At 67.8% G+C, this 15,496-nt stretch overlaps 2 protein-coding genes across 3 annotated transcripts in view; one reads left to right on the top strand and one right to left on the bottom strand.

Annotated features, from left to right (window-relative positions):
• The first annotated feature begins 3,528 nt into the window (after positions 1 to 3,528).
• GPR37L1 (G protein-coupled receptor 37 like 1) lies at positions 3,529 to 7,769 on the top strand. Its single transcript, XM_028136959.2, has 2 exons — positions 3,529 to 4,176; positions 6,951 to 7,769. Exons 1-2 carry the CDS (start codon positions 3,544 to 3,546, stop codon positions 7,767 to 7,769), a joined length of 1,452 nt encoding a protein of 483 aa, XP_027992760.2. The 5' UTR covers positions 3,529 to 3,543.
• A 3,738-nt stretch (positions 7,770 to 11,507) lies between these two features.
• Positions 11,508 to 15,496, bottom strand: part of ARL8A (ADP ribosylation factor like GTPase 8A) — a 9,502-nt gene continuing 5,513 nt past the window's right edge. Inside the window, exons 4-7 of one of the 2 annotated variants that reach the window (XM_054713104.1) lie at positions 13,598 to 13,691; positions 13,402 to 13,469; positions 13,102 to 13,172; positions 11,508 to 11,614 (exon numbers count right to left, since the gene is read on the bottom strand). In XM_054713104.1, coding sequence (XP_054569079.1) covers positions 11,604 to 11,614; positions 13,102 to 13,172; positions 13,402 to 13,469; positions 13,598 to 13,691 — 244 coding nt within the window. In that variant the 3' untranslated portion in view covers positions 11,508 to 11,603. Of the gene's footprint in view, positions 11,615 to 12,476; positions 12,599 to 13,101; positions 13,173 to 13,401; positions 13,470 to 13,597; positions 13,692 to 15,496 lie in introns of those variants that run through there. The other variant, XM_054713103.1, reaches the window with a different exon arrangement.

The following is a 15,496-nucleotide window of genomic DNA, read 5'->3' as shown; positions in this document are numbered from 1 at the left end:
CCCGGTCTCGGGTCTCGGTGGCCGGGAGATGACTAAGGTGGACGGAGGTGGATGAACGGTTCCCCCGGGGGAGGGACGGGAAGCCGCGGGCGGGGTCTGAGGTCCAGCGTCCGCTCGGGGCTCCCTGCCCGCCTCCTTCATGAGCCCAGGGACCCTCGGCCATCCAAGTCGTGGCCCCCCCCCCACCTCCACCCCCACCCCGTGAGGAGGGAGGAGGGGGTCCACCTTCACGCACACCCACTGCGGGTCAGCAATGCCTCTCGGTTGTCAAACCGCTCAGAACAGCCCCCCCCCCCAGGCGTGTGTGACCGTCTTCACACGCCCTCCGGAGCACTGGGGTCAGGCAGGTCACGTGACCCGGGGACCCGCCCGCGGCCGCACAGCCGGGAGGGGAGGAGAACTGTGTGAATTCTTTTTTTTTTTTTTTAAAAAATAAATATATTTTTATTGATTTCAGAGAGGAAGGGATAGAACCATCCTCCAGGAGGAGAGAGAATCACGGATCGGCTGCCTCCTGCATGCCCCCTACTGGGGATGGAGCCGGCAACCCGGGCCTGTGCCCTGACCGGGAATCGAACCCTGACCTCCTGGTTCCTAGGTCGACGCTCCACCACGGAGTCACCCCGGCCGGGCTGTGAGTTGGATGTCGTGCTGTGTCCAGGGAGGACTCACCAGCCAGATGGGGGGGGACCACCGTGCCCCGTCGTGGGCTCAGAGACCCCGAAAGAAGGAGCTTAGCCGTCCTGGCTGGTGCGGGTGCTGCCGGGAAGGGTTAACCCTCTGCCCGCCCCCCCCCCCCAGCATTCTTCTGTGCTGAGGTAGCAGCCTGGTCAGGACACCAGGGCACCTGGCAATGAATAATCTGCTTGTCCCGCCGGCTCCCTGAGGCGGTGGCAACAGCACCAGAGGGCGGGGGGCGGGGGGGGGGACTCGGGGGGCAGGACCCTGGCACTCCCCCACCTCCCAGGCAGTCCCAGCCCGGGGCTGGCTCCCCACCCCCCGCCCCCCGCCACCGCCCCGCAGGGCTTCAGAGCCAGGTCCCAGCCCAGAGGGCCGCCGCCTGCCGAGGGTGACCCCCTCTGTGGTAGTGAGCTCCCCGTCCGCGGAGGGGTGCGAACAGAGGTTCCTTGCTCATTTAGCGACACGGGCTCCTGGGCCTCGATTCGTGCCGGGCGCCTGACGTGTTCGGCAAACGCTTCTCCAACAAATGCCAGCGCCCCTTGCCCAGAGTCTGCCTCCCAGGCCTCTCCGGCCGCCGCCGCCTCCCTCTCCAAGTCTGTCGCTGAGGGTGATGCTCACCGCCGCCCACAGCTCACACTCGAGTGGGCCGGGCCGTGTGGCCGGGACGACGTAGGTGCCCTCAGCCGTGCTCGCGACCAGGGGCCGGCGCAGAGAAACACAGCACGGAGAGGCCAAGCACTTGGCCAAGCTCCCCCCCCCGACACCCCCCCAGCACCGGAGGGGCAGGGCCTGAGGTCTCCTTCCGGACCCAGGTCTCGGCGGGTGGGTGCCCGCCCGTGGACCGCCCGGCCCGAGGTTCCGAGTGGCACCCGTGACCGCCCGGGGCCTCCCTCGTCCAGGCCCCGGGGCAGCCCCCGCCTCTGTCCCACCCCGTCCCACCTAAGCACCCTTTTGTCCCCGGCCGTGGGGAAATCCCGAGGGAGGAGGATGGGGAATCCCTGGGATCGGGCAGACATTCCCAGGGGCAGGAGTCTCGCCTCCCGCTGGCCTCGGGGACTCGGACCGGCCTGCACCTGGCCTGCAGGGAGGGGTGGCCCTCGAAGCGGCAGCTGGGACAGGAGCAGAGCGTTGTGGGGGGGCCCATGTGGGGCGCCCTCGGGGGGAGTGAGGGGTGGGGGGGGCACATCCCCTGGCACTTGGTGTCGGGGTGCAGAGGGCTGGGGGCCAGGCGGGGGAGGGGACGATGGGGGAGCGAGGCCCGGTTACTGGACCTCTGTCTCCCCCTAGTGGCCTCTGCTGGTCCCGCCGACCCCACGGAACCAGGGAAGCCCTCTCGGGGGTCAGAGTTCACCCAGCACCGCCTCCGTGCAGCGCGGGGTGACGGGGGCACGTCCAGGGGAGCGACGAAGGAGCAGAGGGGGCTCAGCCTGTGCCCAGGTCGACCCCTCGTGGCACCTGCCCGACTTGGGCCCCGAGGTCTGAGCTGGCTGCGGCTCTGTTCCTCTCCGGACCTGTTTCCACTTTTTATTTATTTTTTTTAAAATATATTTTATTGATTTTTTTACAGAGAGAGGGGAGAGGGATAGAGAGTTAGAAACATCGATGAGAGAGAAACATCCATCAGCTGCCTCCTGCACACCCCCCACTGGGGATGTGCCCGCAACCAAGGTCCATGCCCTTGACCGGAATCGAACCCGGGACCCTTCAGTCCGCAGGCCGACGCTCTGTCCACTGAGCCACACCTGTCAGGGCTGGACCTGTTTCCACTTAAAAAAAATTTTTTTTTAATTTTTTTTATTGATTTCAGAGAGGAAGGGAGAGGGAGAGAGAGATGGAAACCTCAATGATGAGAGAGAACCCCGGATCGGCTGCCTCCTGCGTGTCTCCCACTGGGGAGGGAGCCTGCAACCTGGGCAGGTGCCCCGACCAGGAATCAAACCGTGACACCCCTGAGCCACGCTGGCTGGGCCAGGCTAGGTGTTCTGTTTGTTTTTTGTTTTGTTTTTTTAAATATATATGTATTTTCTATTGATGTCAGAGAGGAAGGGAGATAGAGAAATAGAATCACCAATGATGAGAGAGAATCACGGATCGGCTGCCTCCTGCGCGTCCCCTGCTGGGAGGGGATCGAGCCTGCAACCTGGGCATGTGCCCTTGGCCGGAATCGAACCTGGGACCCTTCAGTCCGCAGGTGGACGCTCTGTCCACTGAGCCACGCTGGCCGGGCCGGGCGAGGCTTTTTACTGCCTCTGCTTTCCGAGGGCATTGGTGCGGCCAGGGGCCCGGCCGACGGACACGTGCCCCGGCTCTGGACTTGGGCCAGGCCCCCGCCTTGCTCTGCAGCCTCGGGGTCTCTGACCCCAAACACGGCCATGTTGTCCTCACCCCGCCCCCCCGCCCCCCTCGGGCTGCTGTGAGGGGAGACGGGATGTCAGCTGAGCGCACAGGGGCCGACTGCGTGCCCAGTGAGTGACAGCGGCAGGCGCAGCGGCTGCCTCAGGTGGGGTCCCAGCTCCGGTCCCGCCCCTGCTCCCCGTGGGACCCAGGTCCCGTCTGGCTCCCGCGGCCGGAGCGGGCGGCCCCTGAGGGCTGCGGGGCTGACACGCTGTCGCCTGTGGGGCCCGAGGAGGAGTGTCCTGCAGGGCAGCAGAGGGAGCTGTGTGTCCAGCAGAGGGCCCTGCCCAGCCCGCGGCCGGCGGGGCGGGCGGGAGCGGCTGGAGGCCACCGGGGAGGGTGGTGATGCCAGACGCCTCCCGGGGGCGGACCGAGCGGCCAGCTGCCTCTCTCTGGTCCTCGGGCACCGCCGGGGCCCCTGCCCTCACCTGCTCTCCGCGGGACAGCTGCCTCTTGCCGTCGGCGGCCATGCGCTGGCTGTGGCCGCTGGCCGTCTCCCTCGCGGCGGTGTCGGCTGCGGGGCTGAGCGGCGTCCCTGGGGACGCCCCCCTGCACCCCGGGAGGCTCCCGGCCGGGGCCCTGGACCCCAGGAGCCGGCCCCGGAGAGGCACGGAGGACGAGGAGGCCCGGGGCGTGCAGAAGTACGTGCCCGAGGCCTGGGCCGAGTTCCCCCGGCCCCTCCGCCCCCCCGCTGGCCCGCAGCCCACCGAGCCCTGGGCGGCCACCAGCCCCCGCCCGGACGACACCGGGGACGCCCCAGGCAGCGGGCCAGCGCCGGGGGGCCCTCCGACGGGGGTGCCCGGGCAGCGGCTGCAGATGCAGAACCCCCTGTACCCGGTGACCCAGCGCTCCTACGGCGCCTACGCCGTCCTGCTGCTGGCCCTGGTGGTGTTCGCCGTGGGCATCGTGGGCAACCTGGCGGTGATGTGCGTGGTGGGGCACAGCTACCAGCTGAAGAGCGCCTGGAATGCCATCCTGGCCAGCCTCGCCCTCTGGGACTTCCTGGTCCTCTTCTTCTGCCTGCCCATCGTCATCTTCAACGAGCTCGCCAAGCAGCGGCTGCTGGGGGACGCGTCCTGCCGGGCCGTGCCCTTCTTGGAGGTGGGTGTCTGGGGGGCCGCTAGCCGTGGGAGGTGTGGGCGCGCGACCCCGCGACCCCGCGACCCCGCGACCCGGGGCCCGAGCGCAGTCTTGCTGCGTCTCCTGCCAGCGGGGCCAGGGGGCACACAGGGAACTGGCTGCGGGTGGCTCTCGGGGGGAGCGGCCCCCCGGGGTGCAGGGCCTGGGTGCGGGGCAGCCGGGCGTCCCCTGTGGGAGCGGCTCAGGGCGGCTGTCCCCGCTCTGTCTCTGCGCTGGCCCCTGCCACCTCTCCCCCTTTCCGTCCTTCGGGCGCCTGACTCTCCCGAGGGTCCCCTGCCGGTGCCCGAACCCGGGCCGGTGGTGCCCTGACCGGGAATCGGACCTTGACCTCCTGGTTCACAGGTCAATGCTCAACCCCTGACCCATGGCAGCCAGGCTCCATGGATGTTCAGAGGCAGTAGCAGGGATGGGAGGAGAGAGAGAGAGAGAGAGAGAGAGAGAAAGAGAGAGAGAGAGAGAGAGAGAGAGAGAGAGAGACATGGATGTGAGAGACACACATCCATTGGTGTGTCGCCTCCCCCCACGAGCCCTGACCGGGGCCGAGGACCGAAACCTGCGACCCAGGGACAAGGTGTCCTTGGCCGGGAATCGAACCCATGGCCTCTGGGTGTGCGCGGGAGGTGATGCTCTAACCATTGAGCGGCACCAGCCAGGACGGAATGAATTCTTGAAGGATTAAGTGGTGCTTAGGATAAAGGGCTTAGAATGAGAGGAATTCGGTAGATGGTGGTTTTTCCTGGAAGTGGCCTGGGGAGGGGTTGCTGGTATGCGGAGACCCACCCTGACCCACCCTCTGGCCCCAGGCCTCCTCGCCACCCTCTCCCCTCTTGGAGGGCAGCGGTCACCCACGAGCCCTCCTTGTAGGAAGGGTGGTAGGCGGAAGTCCAGGACCAAGTTCAAGGGGGGGGGGGTCTCAGGAATGACTCTTTTTAAAAAATATATATATTATTGATTTTTTACAGAGAGGAAGGGAGAGGGATAGAGAGTTGGAAACATCGATGAGAGAGAAACATCCATCAGCTGCCTCCTGCACACCCCCCACTGGGGATGTGCCCGCAACCAAGGTACATGCCCTTGACCGGAATCGAACCCGGGACCCTTCAGTCCGCAGGCCGGCGCTCTATCCACTGAGCCACACCGGTCAGGGCAGGAATGACTCTTGAGATGTCCGGCGAGAGGCAGGGGGAGGAGGAGAGAGCCGGTGGCTTGCCCAGCCCGCGGCCGCCCTGCGGGGGGTCGGCACGTCTCACCAAGGACGCCCGGCGGCCCCGCTCACAAGTGGGGGGCCGCGTCCCCGAGCGGGAGGGCCGAGCGTGGCGGAGGCGCCGAGCGCAGTCCTGTGTGGTCCTTGTCCTCGGACGGCGGGAGGCCCGGCTCCCTTTCTTCTCCCGGGCACTCGCCGCGGCGGCGGCCCTGGCGGCTTCCTCTTGGCTCCCAGGCGGTTTTCCTGTCGGCTCAGGGGGCGCCCACGGGGAGGGTGGGCGAGTTCGCGACCCCACGTGGCCAAGCCCGGCTGCTCCGGACAGGGCCAGGGTGAGCATGGGAGTGTGTGTTTGTGAGTGTGTGCGGGGCGTGTTCCCCGAGACCAGGCATTTGCACGTAACGGGGGCAGGACCAAGGCCATGTAACCTGCAAAGACCGGGACTCCTGAGCCCCTGTGTGGACTCTGCCTTGGAGACACTTTTCAGGAGCCAGAGTGTCTGGGGGGCCCACACTCACCCCCCAGCCAGAGAGGCCAGGCCGGCTGCCCGTGGGGCCTCAGCTCTGCCCTCCAAGGTCTGTCCTGACAAGCAGTTTCCTCTTTTCTTTTCTTTTTTTAATACGTTTTATTGATTTTTTTACAGAGAGGAAGGGAGAGGCATAGAGAGTTAGAAACATCGATGAGAGAGAAACATCGACCAGCTGCCTCCTGCACACCTCCCCACTGGGGATGTGCCCGCAACCAAGGTCCATGCCCTTGACCGGAATCGAACCCGGGATCTTCCAGTCCGCAGGCCGACGCTCTATCCACTGAGCCACACTGGCCAGGGCTCTTCTTCCTCTTCTTTTTTCTTTTTAATGTATTTTTATTGGTTTCAGAGAGGAAGGGAGAGGGAGAGAGCGATGGAAACATCAATGAGAGAGAATCATAGATCGGCTGCCTCCTGCACGCCACCCACTGGGGATCGAGCCCGCAACCCGGGCGTGTGCCCTGACCGGGAATGGGACCGTGACCTCCTGGTTCCTGGGTTGACGCTCAACCACGGAGCCTCGCCGGCCGGCCGGGTGCCATTCCCTGCTCTGAAGGCGGCTGGTTGTTGCGAGGACCTGACGGCAGAGGGGAGGTGCCTGGCAAGCACAAAATGCTCCGTGCAGCCCTGGCTGGGGTGGCTCAGTGGATAGAGCGCTGGCCTGTGGACCGAAGGGTCCCGGGTTCGATTCCGGTCAAGGGCACGTACCTCGGTTGCAGGCTCCTCCCCGGCCCGGGCCCTGGTCGGGGCTCGTGCAGGAGGCAACCCCTCGACGCGTTTCTCTCCCGTCGACGTTTCTCTCCGTCTCTCCCTCTCCCTTCCGCTCTCCCTAAACACCAACGGGAAAACATCCTCGGGGGGGGGGGAGGATGAACAACAACAACAACAAAAAAACCCCAAATGCTCCGTGCACATCGTGGGCGGTTCCTGCCGCCCCCCCCTCCCCCCACCGCTCAGCCCCTGGTCTGACCCGGGGCTCCCCTCTCCCTCCCCGTCTTCGCCCAGGTCTCCTCTCTGGGGGTCACGACCTTCAGCCTCTGCGCCCTGGGCATCGACCGCTTCCACGTGGCCACCAGCACGCTGCCCAAGGCGCGCCCCGCCGAGCGGTGCCGGTCCATCCTGGCCAAGCTGGCCGTCATCTGGGTCGGCTCCATGACGCTGGCCGTGCCCGAGCTCCTGCTGTGGCAGCTGGCGCGGGAGCCCGCCCCGGGGGGCGCCGAGGACGCCTGCGTGATGCGCCCCTCGGCCGGCCTGCCCGAGTCCCTCTACTCGCTCGTCATGACCTACCAGCACGCCCGCATGTGGTGGTGCTTCGGCTGCTACTTCTGCCTGCCCGTCCTCTTCACCGTCACCTGCCAGCTGGTGACCTGGCGCGTGCGGGGCCCCCCCGGGGGGCGGAGGCCCGCGGCGTGCCCGGCGGCGGCCAAGCACGGGCAGGGCGAGAGCCAGCCCAACGCCACGGTGGTGGGGCTGGCCGCGGTGTACGCCCTGTGCACGCTGCCCGAGAACGCCTGCAACCTCGTGCGGGCCTACCTGGCCGCCGAGCTGAGCCCCCAGACCCTGGGCCTGCTGGGCCTGGTCACCCAGTTCTCCGCCTTCTTCAAGGGCGCGCTGACCCCCGTGCTGCTGCTGTGCGTGTCGCGGCCGCTGGGCCGGGCCTTCCTGGACTGCTGCTGCTGCTGCTGCGAGGCGTGCGGGGGCCCCGCGGACGCCCGGGCCGCCCCCGGCGCCGACGGCAAGCTCAAGACGGAGATGTCCTCCTCCATCTACTTCCACAAGCCCAGGGAGTCGCCCGCGCGCCTGCCCCTGGGCACGCCCTGCTGAGGCCGGGCCCCGGGGGGCCTGCGCGTGTCCCCGTCCCCGCGGGTCTGGCTGGGACGGCCCGGCCGGCTGGCTCTCCGGAGGTGGACGGGGGGGGGGGCCTGGTGTGGAGGGTCCGGGCAAGTTGGGGCCCCTCCCCACGCAGGGCCTTCCTGTCCCAGCCGGGGGCGGACTGTGATGCTTGTAGGTCCTTAGAAACGGCCCCAAACTCCCCGTCCCACCAGCTGGGAGCCCCAAGTTCCGCTGGTCCCAGCCCCCCAGGGGTGCCCTCCCTGAGCCCCTCTGCGCGCCCCCCACCCATCCCGGAATCGGGGGGGGGGGGCTCTTTGGAGACCAGCCCGACCTGGCTCTTCTCTGCACCCGATTCGTCCCAGCCTGGACCCTCCCTCCTCCTGGCGCCCTCTCTCCTTCCGGAGGCTTCTCTTCCCTTTCTCCTCCTCGTCCTCGTCCTCGTCCTCCTCGGTGCCCTGGGCCGCCCGCCCCCACACCCCTCGTTAGGTGCTCCCTCCCCCGTAGAAGGCCTTTCTTAAAACAATAAAGTAGACGGAACTAGCCCTGTGCCCACTGGACTTCCTTCTGCCCGTCCTGGGGGTGCTCAGGGGTGCCCGGGGGGACTCCTGGCCACCTGTGGCTTGACGGCTTTATTTTACTTATTTATTTTAAATGTATTTTAAAAATATATATTTTATTGATTTTTTTTACAGAGAGGAAGGGAGAGGGAGAGAGAGTTAGAAACATCGATGAGAGAGAAACATCCATCAGCTGCCTCCTGCACGCCCCCTACTGGGGATGTGCCCGCAACCAAGGTCCATGCCCTTGACCGGAATCGAACCCGGGACCCTTCAGTCCGCAGGCCGACGCTCTGTCCACTGAGCCACACCGGTGAGGGCTTACATGTATTTTTATTGAGAGGGAGAGAGAGAGAGAAACATCGACGATGAGAGAGAATCATGGATCGGCTGCCTCCTGCACACCCCCTACTGGGGATGGAGCCCACAACCCGGGCCTGTGCCCTTGACCGGGAATCGAACCCTGACCTCCTGGTTCACAGGTCGACGCTCCACCCCTGAGCCGCGCCGGCCGGGCTGGCCGAGGGCTTCAGAGGGGCAGGTGGATGGAGGGCGCTCAGCCAGGGTCCCTGGGGAGTCAGAGGGCTGCCAGCTAGCTGGGCCCCCCGGAGCCCCCCCCCCGCTCCCCTCTCCACAAAGCCCCCATTCGAGGGGCACCAGCAGCCGCCCGCCCCCCGTGAGCCCCGGGCTTCCAGCCGCTGCCTCTGAGAGCTCCTCTTGTTACTCAGGACGACAGGGGTGCAGCTGTCTGTCCCCGGCCTGCCCCCCCCCCCCCCCCCCTTCCCCGGGGCCCCCCCCCTGCCCCCCCCCCCCCCGCAGCTCTCCCTGCTGGTCCTGCCCTGGGCATCCACCCCCTCGGGCGGGCGGCCTGGGCCTGTTTGGACCCAGAGAATTGGCACCGGGCACATCACGGGGGACCATCGGCCCCGCCATGACCACGCCCGGCCCCGGGGTCCCGCTGCCTTCCGAACCCCAGAACCGCCGGCAAGTCTGCCCGCCGGGCCCACCTAGAACCTCTGCCTGGGGGCTCAGAGGGTCCCTGGGGGCCCCGTGGGGAGGGGCGGGGTGCCCGGGGCCCTGGGCGCCTTCTCCTCAGCCCGCCCCCCCCCCACACCCCTTGTCCTCAGCCCGCCCTGTCCCCAAACCTCCTCCCCCCTCCCACGCCCTGGGATCTGAACAGCCTTGTTCTCCATCCCTGGCACCCGCCCACCCCCGGGCCCATGACGCCGGGAGGGAGGGAGGCCGTTGCTAGGTGACCCACCCATCCCTCCGAGGACCTGTTGCCGCGGCGATGGCAGCCCCAGCTTTGTCTGTGGAGACTGAAGATGGCGGGGGGGTGGGGGGGGCGGGAGGGTAGACAGGGGGTGATGGCAGGCCTGCTTTTCCTCCAACTCGTCCCCGGTCCTGGATGCCCCCGAGGGAGGAGGGGGCCGGGGTGAATCGAGGTGAAGTCGGATCTGGGCAGAGCTGAGGATGGAGGGCAGGCGGGGCGGGGGGGACCCCTCCGCATCCTGTTTGGGGGCCTCTTCCACAAAGGGCACCCTCTGCCTCTCTCTCGGGCTTGGCCAGCTCCAGGGCTGAGTGGGGCGGGGGGGGGGGTCCCCAAGGCTGTGCCCAGCCTCTGCCCCGCCTGCCTGCCAGCGCTAAGGCCTGCATAGCAGCCAGCAGGCCCGCGGGGCCTTGGGAACGGACACTGTCCTGCACCCCCCACCCCCGCGGCCGGCTGGCTGGGGGACAATGTGGCCTTTGTTGCTCAGGGGTCCCCCACTGGGCACAGGGGTGGGCGGCGGCTGTGAGCTGGACGCTGAACTCGCTCCCCAGGACGGACGTCAGGAGAGCACCCTCAGGCCCTGGGCTGGGTGGGAGGGGGTCGACCCATGGATTCCGCCCCCCCCCCGCAGCGGGCAGGCGGGTGGGGGACCGTGCATTTGGGGGGGGTGGCCATCGCCTCACTTCGGTCAGCCGGACACCGTCGCTGAAAGTCTCTGCTCAGCTTTGCTGTCGGAGTCGGGGGACGCCTCCCTCCCCACGCCGGTGGGATGAGAACACGAGGAGCATGGGGGTGGGGGTGGGGGGTAACCCCGGCCCCTGCCTTCCCCTCGGGACTTCAGCTCTGCAGGGCCAGAGGCGGCCTGGTCTGGGCTGCGGACTCGGGACCATGGACACGGATGCAGGTCCGTCCCCGCTCCGGTTCTCCCCCGTGGTGCTCGGGCGTCTGCCGTGTGCAGGCCCGACTGCATGCCCCAGCTCCAACCTCCCCCCCCCCCCCCCCCCCGTGCAGGACGCAGCCCCGAGAAGGGCCGTCAGCCCCAAACAGCCCCTCCTGCTCCCCAGGCTCCAGGCCAGGGCAGCGCCTGTCGCTGGAGAGGGGACCCCAGCCCCACGCTCCTCCCAGGGGGGGGGGGGCGGGGAGGCATGTTGTGAGGAAGGCCACGTCTGGGCGGCTCCGAGGACCAGGAGGCAGAGGCCTGGGCGGGGCGGGGGAGGGCGTGGGGGTGTGGACGGCTGGGGCAGCTCAGAGCCAACAGGGCAGCCCCGGCGGCTCAGAGCCCCACCTGGAGGGCAGCTGGGCCCGGCTCAGGCCCTGGAAGCTCCGCCTTCCTGCAGGGCCAGGTGAGCGAGCACCACTTGGGGGTGGGGGGGGGAGGAGGCTGGGGGAGGCGGGGCCTCCTGAGAAACTAGGTCAAGATGGCTCAGGATTCGGGTGAGCTGGGCCGGCAGCTGTGGGCGCCCAGGAGGGGCACACGGGTCGGGGAGGGGGGGCCGACGGCTGGAGGTGAGCAGGGGGGTGAGGGTACTGCCCCTCCCAGCCCAGGAGGGAGGCCGCCAAGCTCTGCCCTGGGCACAGTCAGCGGCTCCAGCTGGGCCGTGGGGAGTGGGGGACCCACTCAGGCTGCAGGGGAGGGTCCCAGCCGGGCTGTGAGGACACAGAGGCCCCGCCCCCCCCCACGATGCCCCAGGCCCCAGGCGGTCCCTTAAACAGACCCCTGAGCTCCACTTGGCCGCGGCCAGCAGAGAGGAGGCGGGCGAGGGCGGGGCACCCCCGTGGGAGGCGCCCCGGGAAGTGCCCTTGCGAACCCGTGGGCGCCCGCCTCCCCCTCTCCCTGTGGCCGTTGGTGCCCGTGGGTGGGGGTGCGGGTGGGCCCCCCGGAAAAACAGCGGACACCTCACCCCCCAGCACAAAATGGCTAATTTATTCATGTTGTTGTTAGGAGGCAAAAAAAAAAAAAAAAATGTACAGTGACAAGAATCGTGTTCCAAACAGAGGTTAAACAGGAGCTGGAACGTATATTAAAAAATAAAAAGGACCATCACTTTACAAATCATTAAATTAAAACCAACAAACAAACACAGAACCCGGAGAGCCGCCCCCCATGCTGAGCGCCCTCCTTGTGCGACCGTAAAAAAAAAAAAAAAAAACGAGAACAGAAAGCGAGTGGGGGTGGGGGGAGGCCTGGGAGGGGCCGGGGCTGCGGCCACAGGGCCCTGGGCATACGGGCATGGGGTGCTGGGCCCCTGCCCCCCGGGCCTGGTGGTCTCGGGCAGCTGGCTGTGCCGGGGGCCCGAGGAGGCAGGGGGCCGAGAGGGATGCCTCTGGGGGCTCCGTGGGGAGGTGACATGCGGGCGGGGACGCCAGGCTGGGAGGCGGGCGTGCGCAGGGCGTGGGACGGCCACCAGTGACCAGGCTGGTACCTGCCCCACGTGGTGCCCGCGACCCTTCCTCCCCTCCGGGCCGCCCCTCCCGGACCCCGCCTGGCCCCCCGCACCATCGAATGGTTGATTTTAGTCTTTGCTTAAATTAAAAAATTAAAATATATATACATATATATACTGTACACACAGGACGATAACAGAAGTGTTGAAGAGGGCGGGACAGGGATGGGGGACGGGGGACAGGGGCGGGGGGCGGGGGGCTGGGGCCAGGGCTGCTGAGAGGGGGAAGCAGGGTGGGGGAGGGGCCGGGGAGAGGGGCCGGGTAAGGGGGAGATTAGGGGACCAGGGGGAGCGATTTATTTTACAATAAAAACAGGAGTTCAAACCTCAGCAGAACAGGACTCTGGGGTCCCCAGAGGGCCCCTCCCCACACCAGCGATGCGGGGTGGTGGGGCTTTGGGGGGACGCGGGGTGGGGTTTGGGGGGGGGGCGCGGAGCTCGGCTTCAGGTCTGGGTGGCGGGTGGGTCCCTGGTCCGAGGGTGAGGGGCCGCCGCAGTCTCAGCTTCTCCGTGACTTCGAGTGCTGGATAAGCCACTGTAGGGTGATGTCTGGGGGGGGGGGGGGAGAAGAGAGGGGGTGACGGGGGCGTCCCCCGGGGGCAGTGACGAGGCCCAGGGCTCCCCAAACTGCAGACAGGACCCATCCTCAGGGCATCAAAGCTCAGAGCCATCCAGCTCGGAACAGCCCCGGACAGGGGGCGTCGGGGTGCTGAGAGCCGGAGCAGGAGGGGTCTGGGAGGCGCCCGCCCCGGCTGGCGTGGCTCCGAGGTCCAGCATCGACCCAGGAACCAGAGGCACGCGGGAGGCAGCCCACTGACGATGTTTCTCTCTCTCCCTCTCCCTCTCTAAAAAAATCAGTAAGTACATTAAAAAAAGAAAAAAAGAATGTGGCCTCCAACTGCCTGACCCCCACCCCCAGGAGAGCCACCGCGCTCTGGGCTTCCAGGAAAGGGAGGGAGTGGGGGCTTTGGGGGCCCGGGCGCTGAATCACCCAGAGGGGCCCCTCCCGTCCTCCCCTGCCCCCCACTACTGGCCCCCCCAAACCCACGCACCAATGTTGTCCTTTTCTTTGCAGGAAATGGAGTAACAGCAGATCTCTCGGTCCTGGATGGCAGACAGATTCCTGGGGGGGACGGGGGGGGTGGGGGGAGAGAACCAGAGATGAATGGGCCCTAGGCCAGGGGCTGGGGTTCTGCTCTGGGCCTGGGGTCGGCCCCCCAAGGCAGGAGGCGGCTCCCGGGCGGGTGGGCTCTGCTGCCCCCGTGTGGCCATCCCTGAGAACAGCAGCTCGCCGGCCGGCTCTCAGGTGCCTGGGGGTTTGGGGAGCTCGCGAGAGAGGTCACGGGACTCACATTTTCTCAATCAGCTCCTTCTCGTCCAGGGCTCCCGGGAGGTCTCGCTTGTTTCCCAGGACTAAGACCTGCAGAGAAGGGAGGACGGGCCCAGGTCCAGGGGCGCTGTGGCCGGGCTTCTGCCCTCCGCCTGCTCCGCCCGCCCGCCCGCCCCCCCATGTCCTCGGCCGCCCTGGGACCCCGAGGGGCAGCTGACCGGGATCCCCTGCAGCTGGGGCTTGTCCAGCAGGTTGTGCAGCTCGTTCTTGGAGGCCTCGATCTTCTCCTGGTCAGCGGCGTCCACCATGTACCTGGGAGACGGGGTGGCACGGCCGTGACTTCACAGGTGAGAGGGCGGGCAGGAGTGCGGCCGGGGCGGGGGCCTGTGTCCTCCGGGCCACCTCTGGCTCTTGGGGCCTGTGCGCCTGGGCCTGGCGGGGGCCCCGGGGATGTCTCCTGGGCTGATGGACATGAGACCTGCAGGCACTCCAGGCCTCTGAGCTGGGCCCCGAGGTCAGCCCTGAGCCTGGGACCCCGAGGTCAGCCGTGAGCCTGGGTCCCCGAGGTCAGCTGTGAGCCTGGGCCCCGGGGGTCAGCTGTGAGCCTGGGTCCCCGAGGTCAGCCGTGAGCCTGGGTCCCCGAGGTCAGCCGTGAGCCTGGGTCCTGGGGGTCAGCCGTGAGCCTGGGTCCCCGAGGTCAGCCCTGAGCCTGGGTCCTGGGGGTCAGCCCTGAGCCTGGGACCCCGAGGTCAGCTGTGAGCCTGGGACCCCGAGGTCAGCCCTGAGCCTGGGTCCCCGGGGTCAGCCGTGAGCCTGGGACCCCGAGGTCAGCTGTGAGCCTGGGTCCCCGAGGTCAGCCGTGAGCCTGGCCTGGGACCCCGAGGTCAGCTGTGAGCCTGGGTCCCCGAGGTCAGTTCTGAGCCTGGGTCCCCGAGGTCAGCTGTGAGCCTGGGTCCCCGAGGTCAGCTCTGAGCCTGGGTCCCCGAGGTCAGCTCTGAGCCTGGGTCCCCGAGGTCAGCCCTGAGCCTGGGACCCCGAGGTCAGCCCTGAGCCTGGGTCCCCGAGGTCAGTTCTGAGCCTGGGTCCCCGAGGTCAGCTCTGAGCCTGGGTCCCCGAAGTCAGCTCTGAGCCTGGGTCCCCGAGGTCAGCTGTGAGCCTGGGACCCCGAGGTCAGCCGTGAGCCTGGGACCCCGAGGTCAGCCGTGAGCCTGGGTCCCCGAGGTCAGCTCTGAGCCTGGGACCCCGAGGTCAGCTGTGAGCCTGGGACCCCGAGGTCAACCGTGAGCCTGGGTCCCCGAAGTCAGCTCTGAGCCTGGGCCCCGGGGGTCAGTTCTGAGCCTGGGTCCCCGAGGTCAGCTGTGAGCCTGGGTCCCCGAGGTCAGCTGTGAGCCTGGGGCCCCGAGGTCAGCCCTGAGCCTGGGCCCTGGGGGTCAGCCCTGAGCCTGGGACCCCGAAGTCAGCTCTGAGCCTGGGTCCCCGAGGTCAGCTGTGAGCCTGGGTCCCCGAGGTCAGCTGTGAGCCTGGGCCCCCGAGGTCAGCTGTGAGCCTGGGCCCCCGAGGTCAGCTCTGAGCCTGGGACCCCGAGGTCAGCCGTGAGCCTGGGTCCCCGAGGTCAGCTCTGAGCCTGGGACCCCGAGGTCAGCAGTGAGCCTGGGTCCCCGAGGTCAGCTCTGAGCCTGGGACCCCGAGGTCAGCCGTGAGCCTGGGTCCCTGAGGTCAGCCGTGAGCCTGGGCCCCGAGGTCAGCCGTGAGCCTGGGTCCTGGGGGTCAGCCGTGAGCCTGGGACCCCGAGGTCAGCCCTGAGCCTGGGACCCTGAGGTCAGCCCCGAGCCTGGGCCCCGAGGTCAGCCCTGAGCCTGGGTCCCCGAGGTCAGCCGTGAGCCTGGGTCCCCGAGGTCAGCCGTGAGCCTGGGTCCCCGAGGTCAGCCGTGAGCCTGGGTCCCCGAGGTCAGCCGTGAGCCTGGGTCCCCGAGGTCAGCCCTGAGCCTGGGACCCCGAGGTCAGCCGTGAGCCTGGGTCCCCGAGGTCAGCCCTGAGCCTGGGTCCCCGAGGTCAGCCGTGAGCCTGGGACCCCGAGGTCAGCCGTGAGCCTGGGACCCCGAGGTCAGCCCTGAGCC

This window comes from Eptesicus fuscus, chromosome 24, assembly GCF_027574615.1.
Source record: "Eptesicus fuscus isolate TK198812 chromosome 24, DD_ASM_mEF_20220401, whole genome shotgun sequence".
NCBI classification, from domain to species: Eukaryota; Metazoa; Chordata; class Mammalia; order Chiroptera; family Vespertilionidae; genus Eptesicus; species Eptesicus fuscus.
The sequence above is the reverse complement of the archived record's forward strand: the minus strand, read 5'-3'. Positions and strand labels throughout refer to the sequence as shown.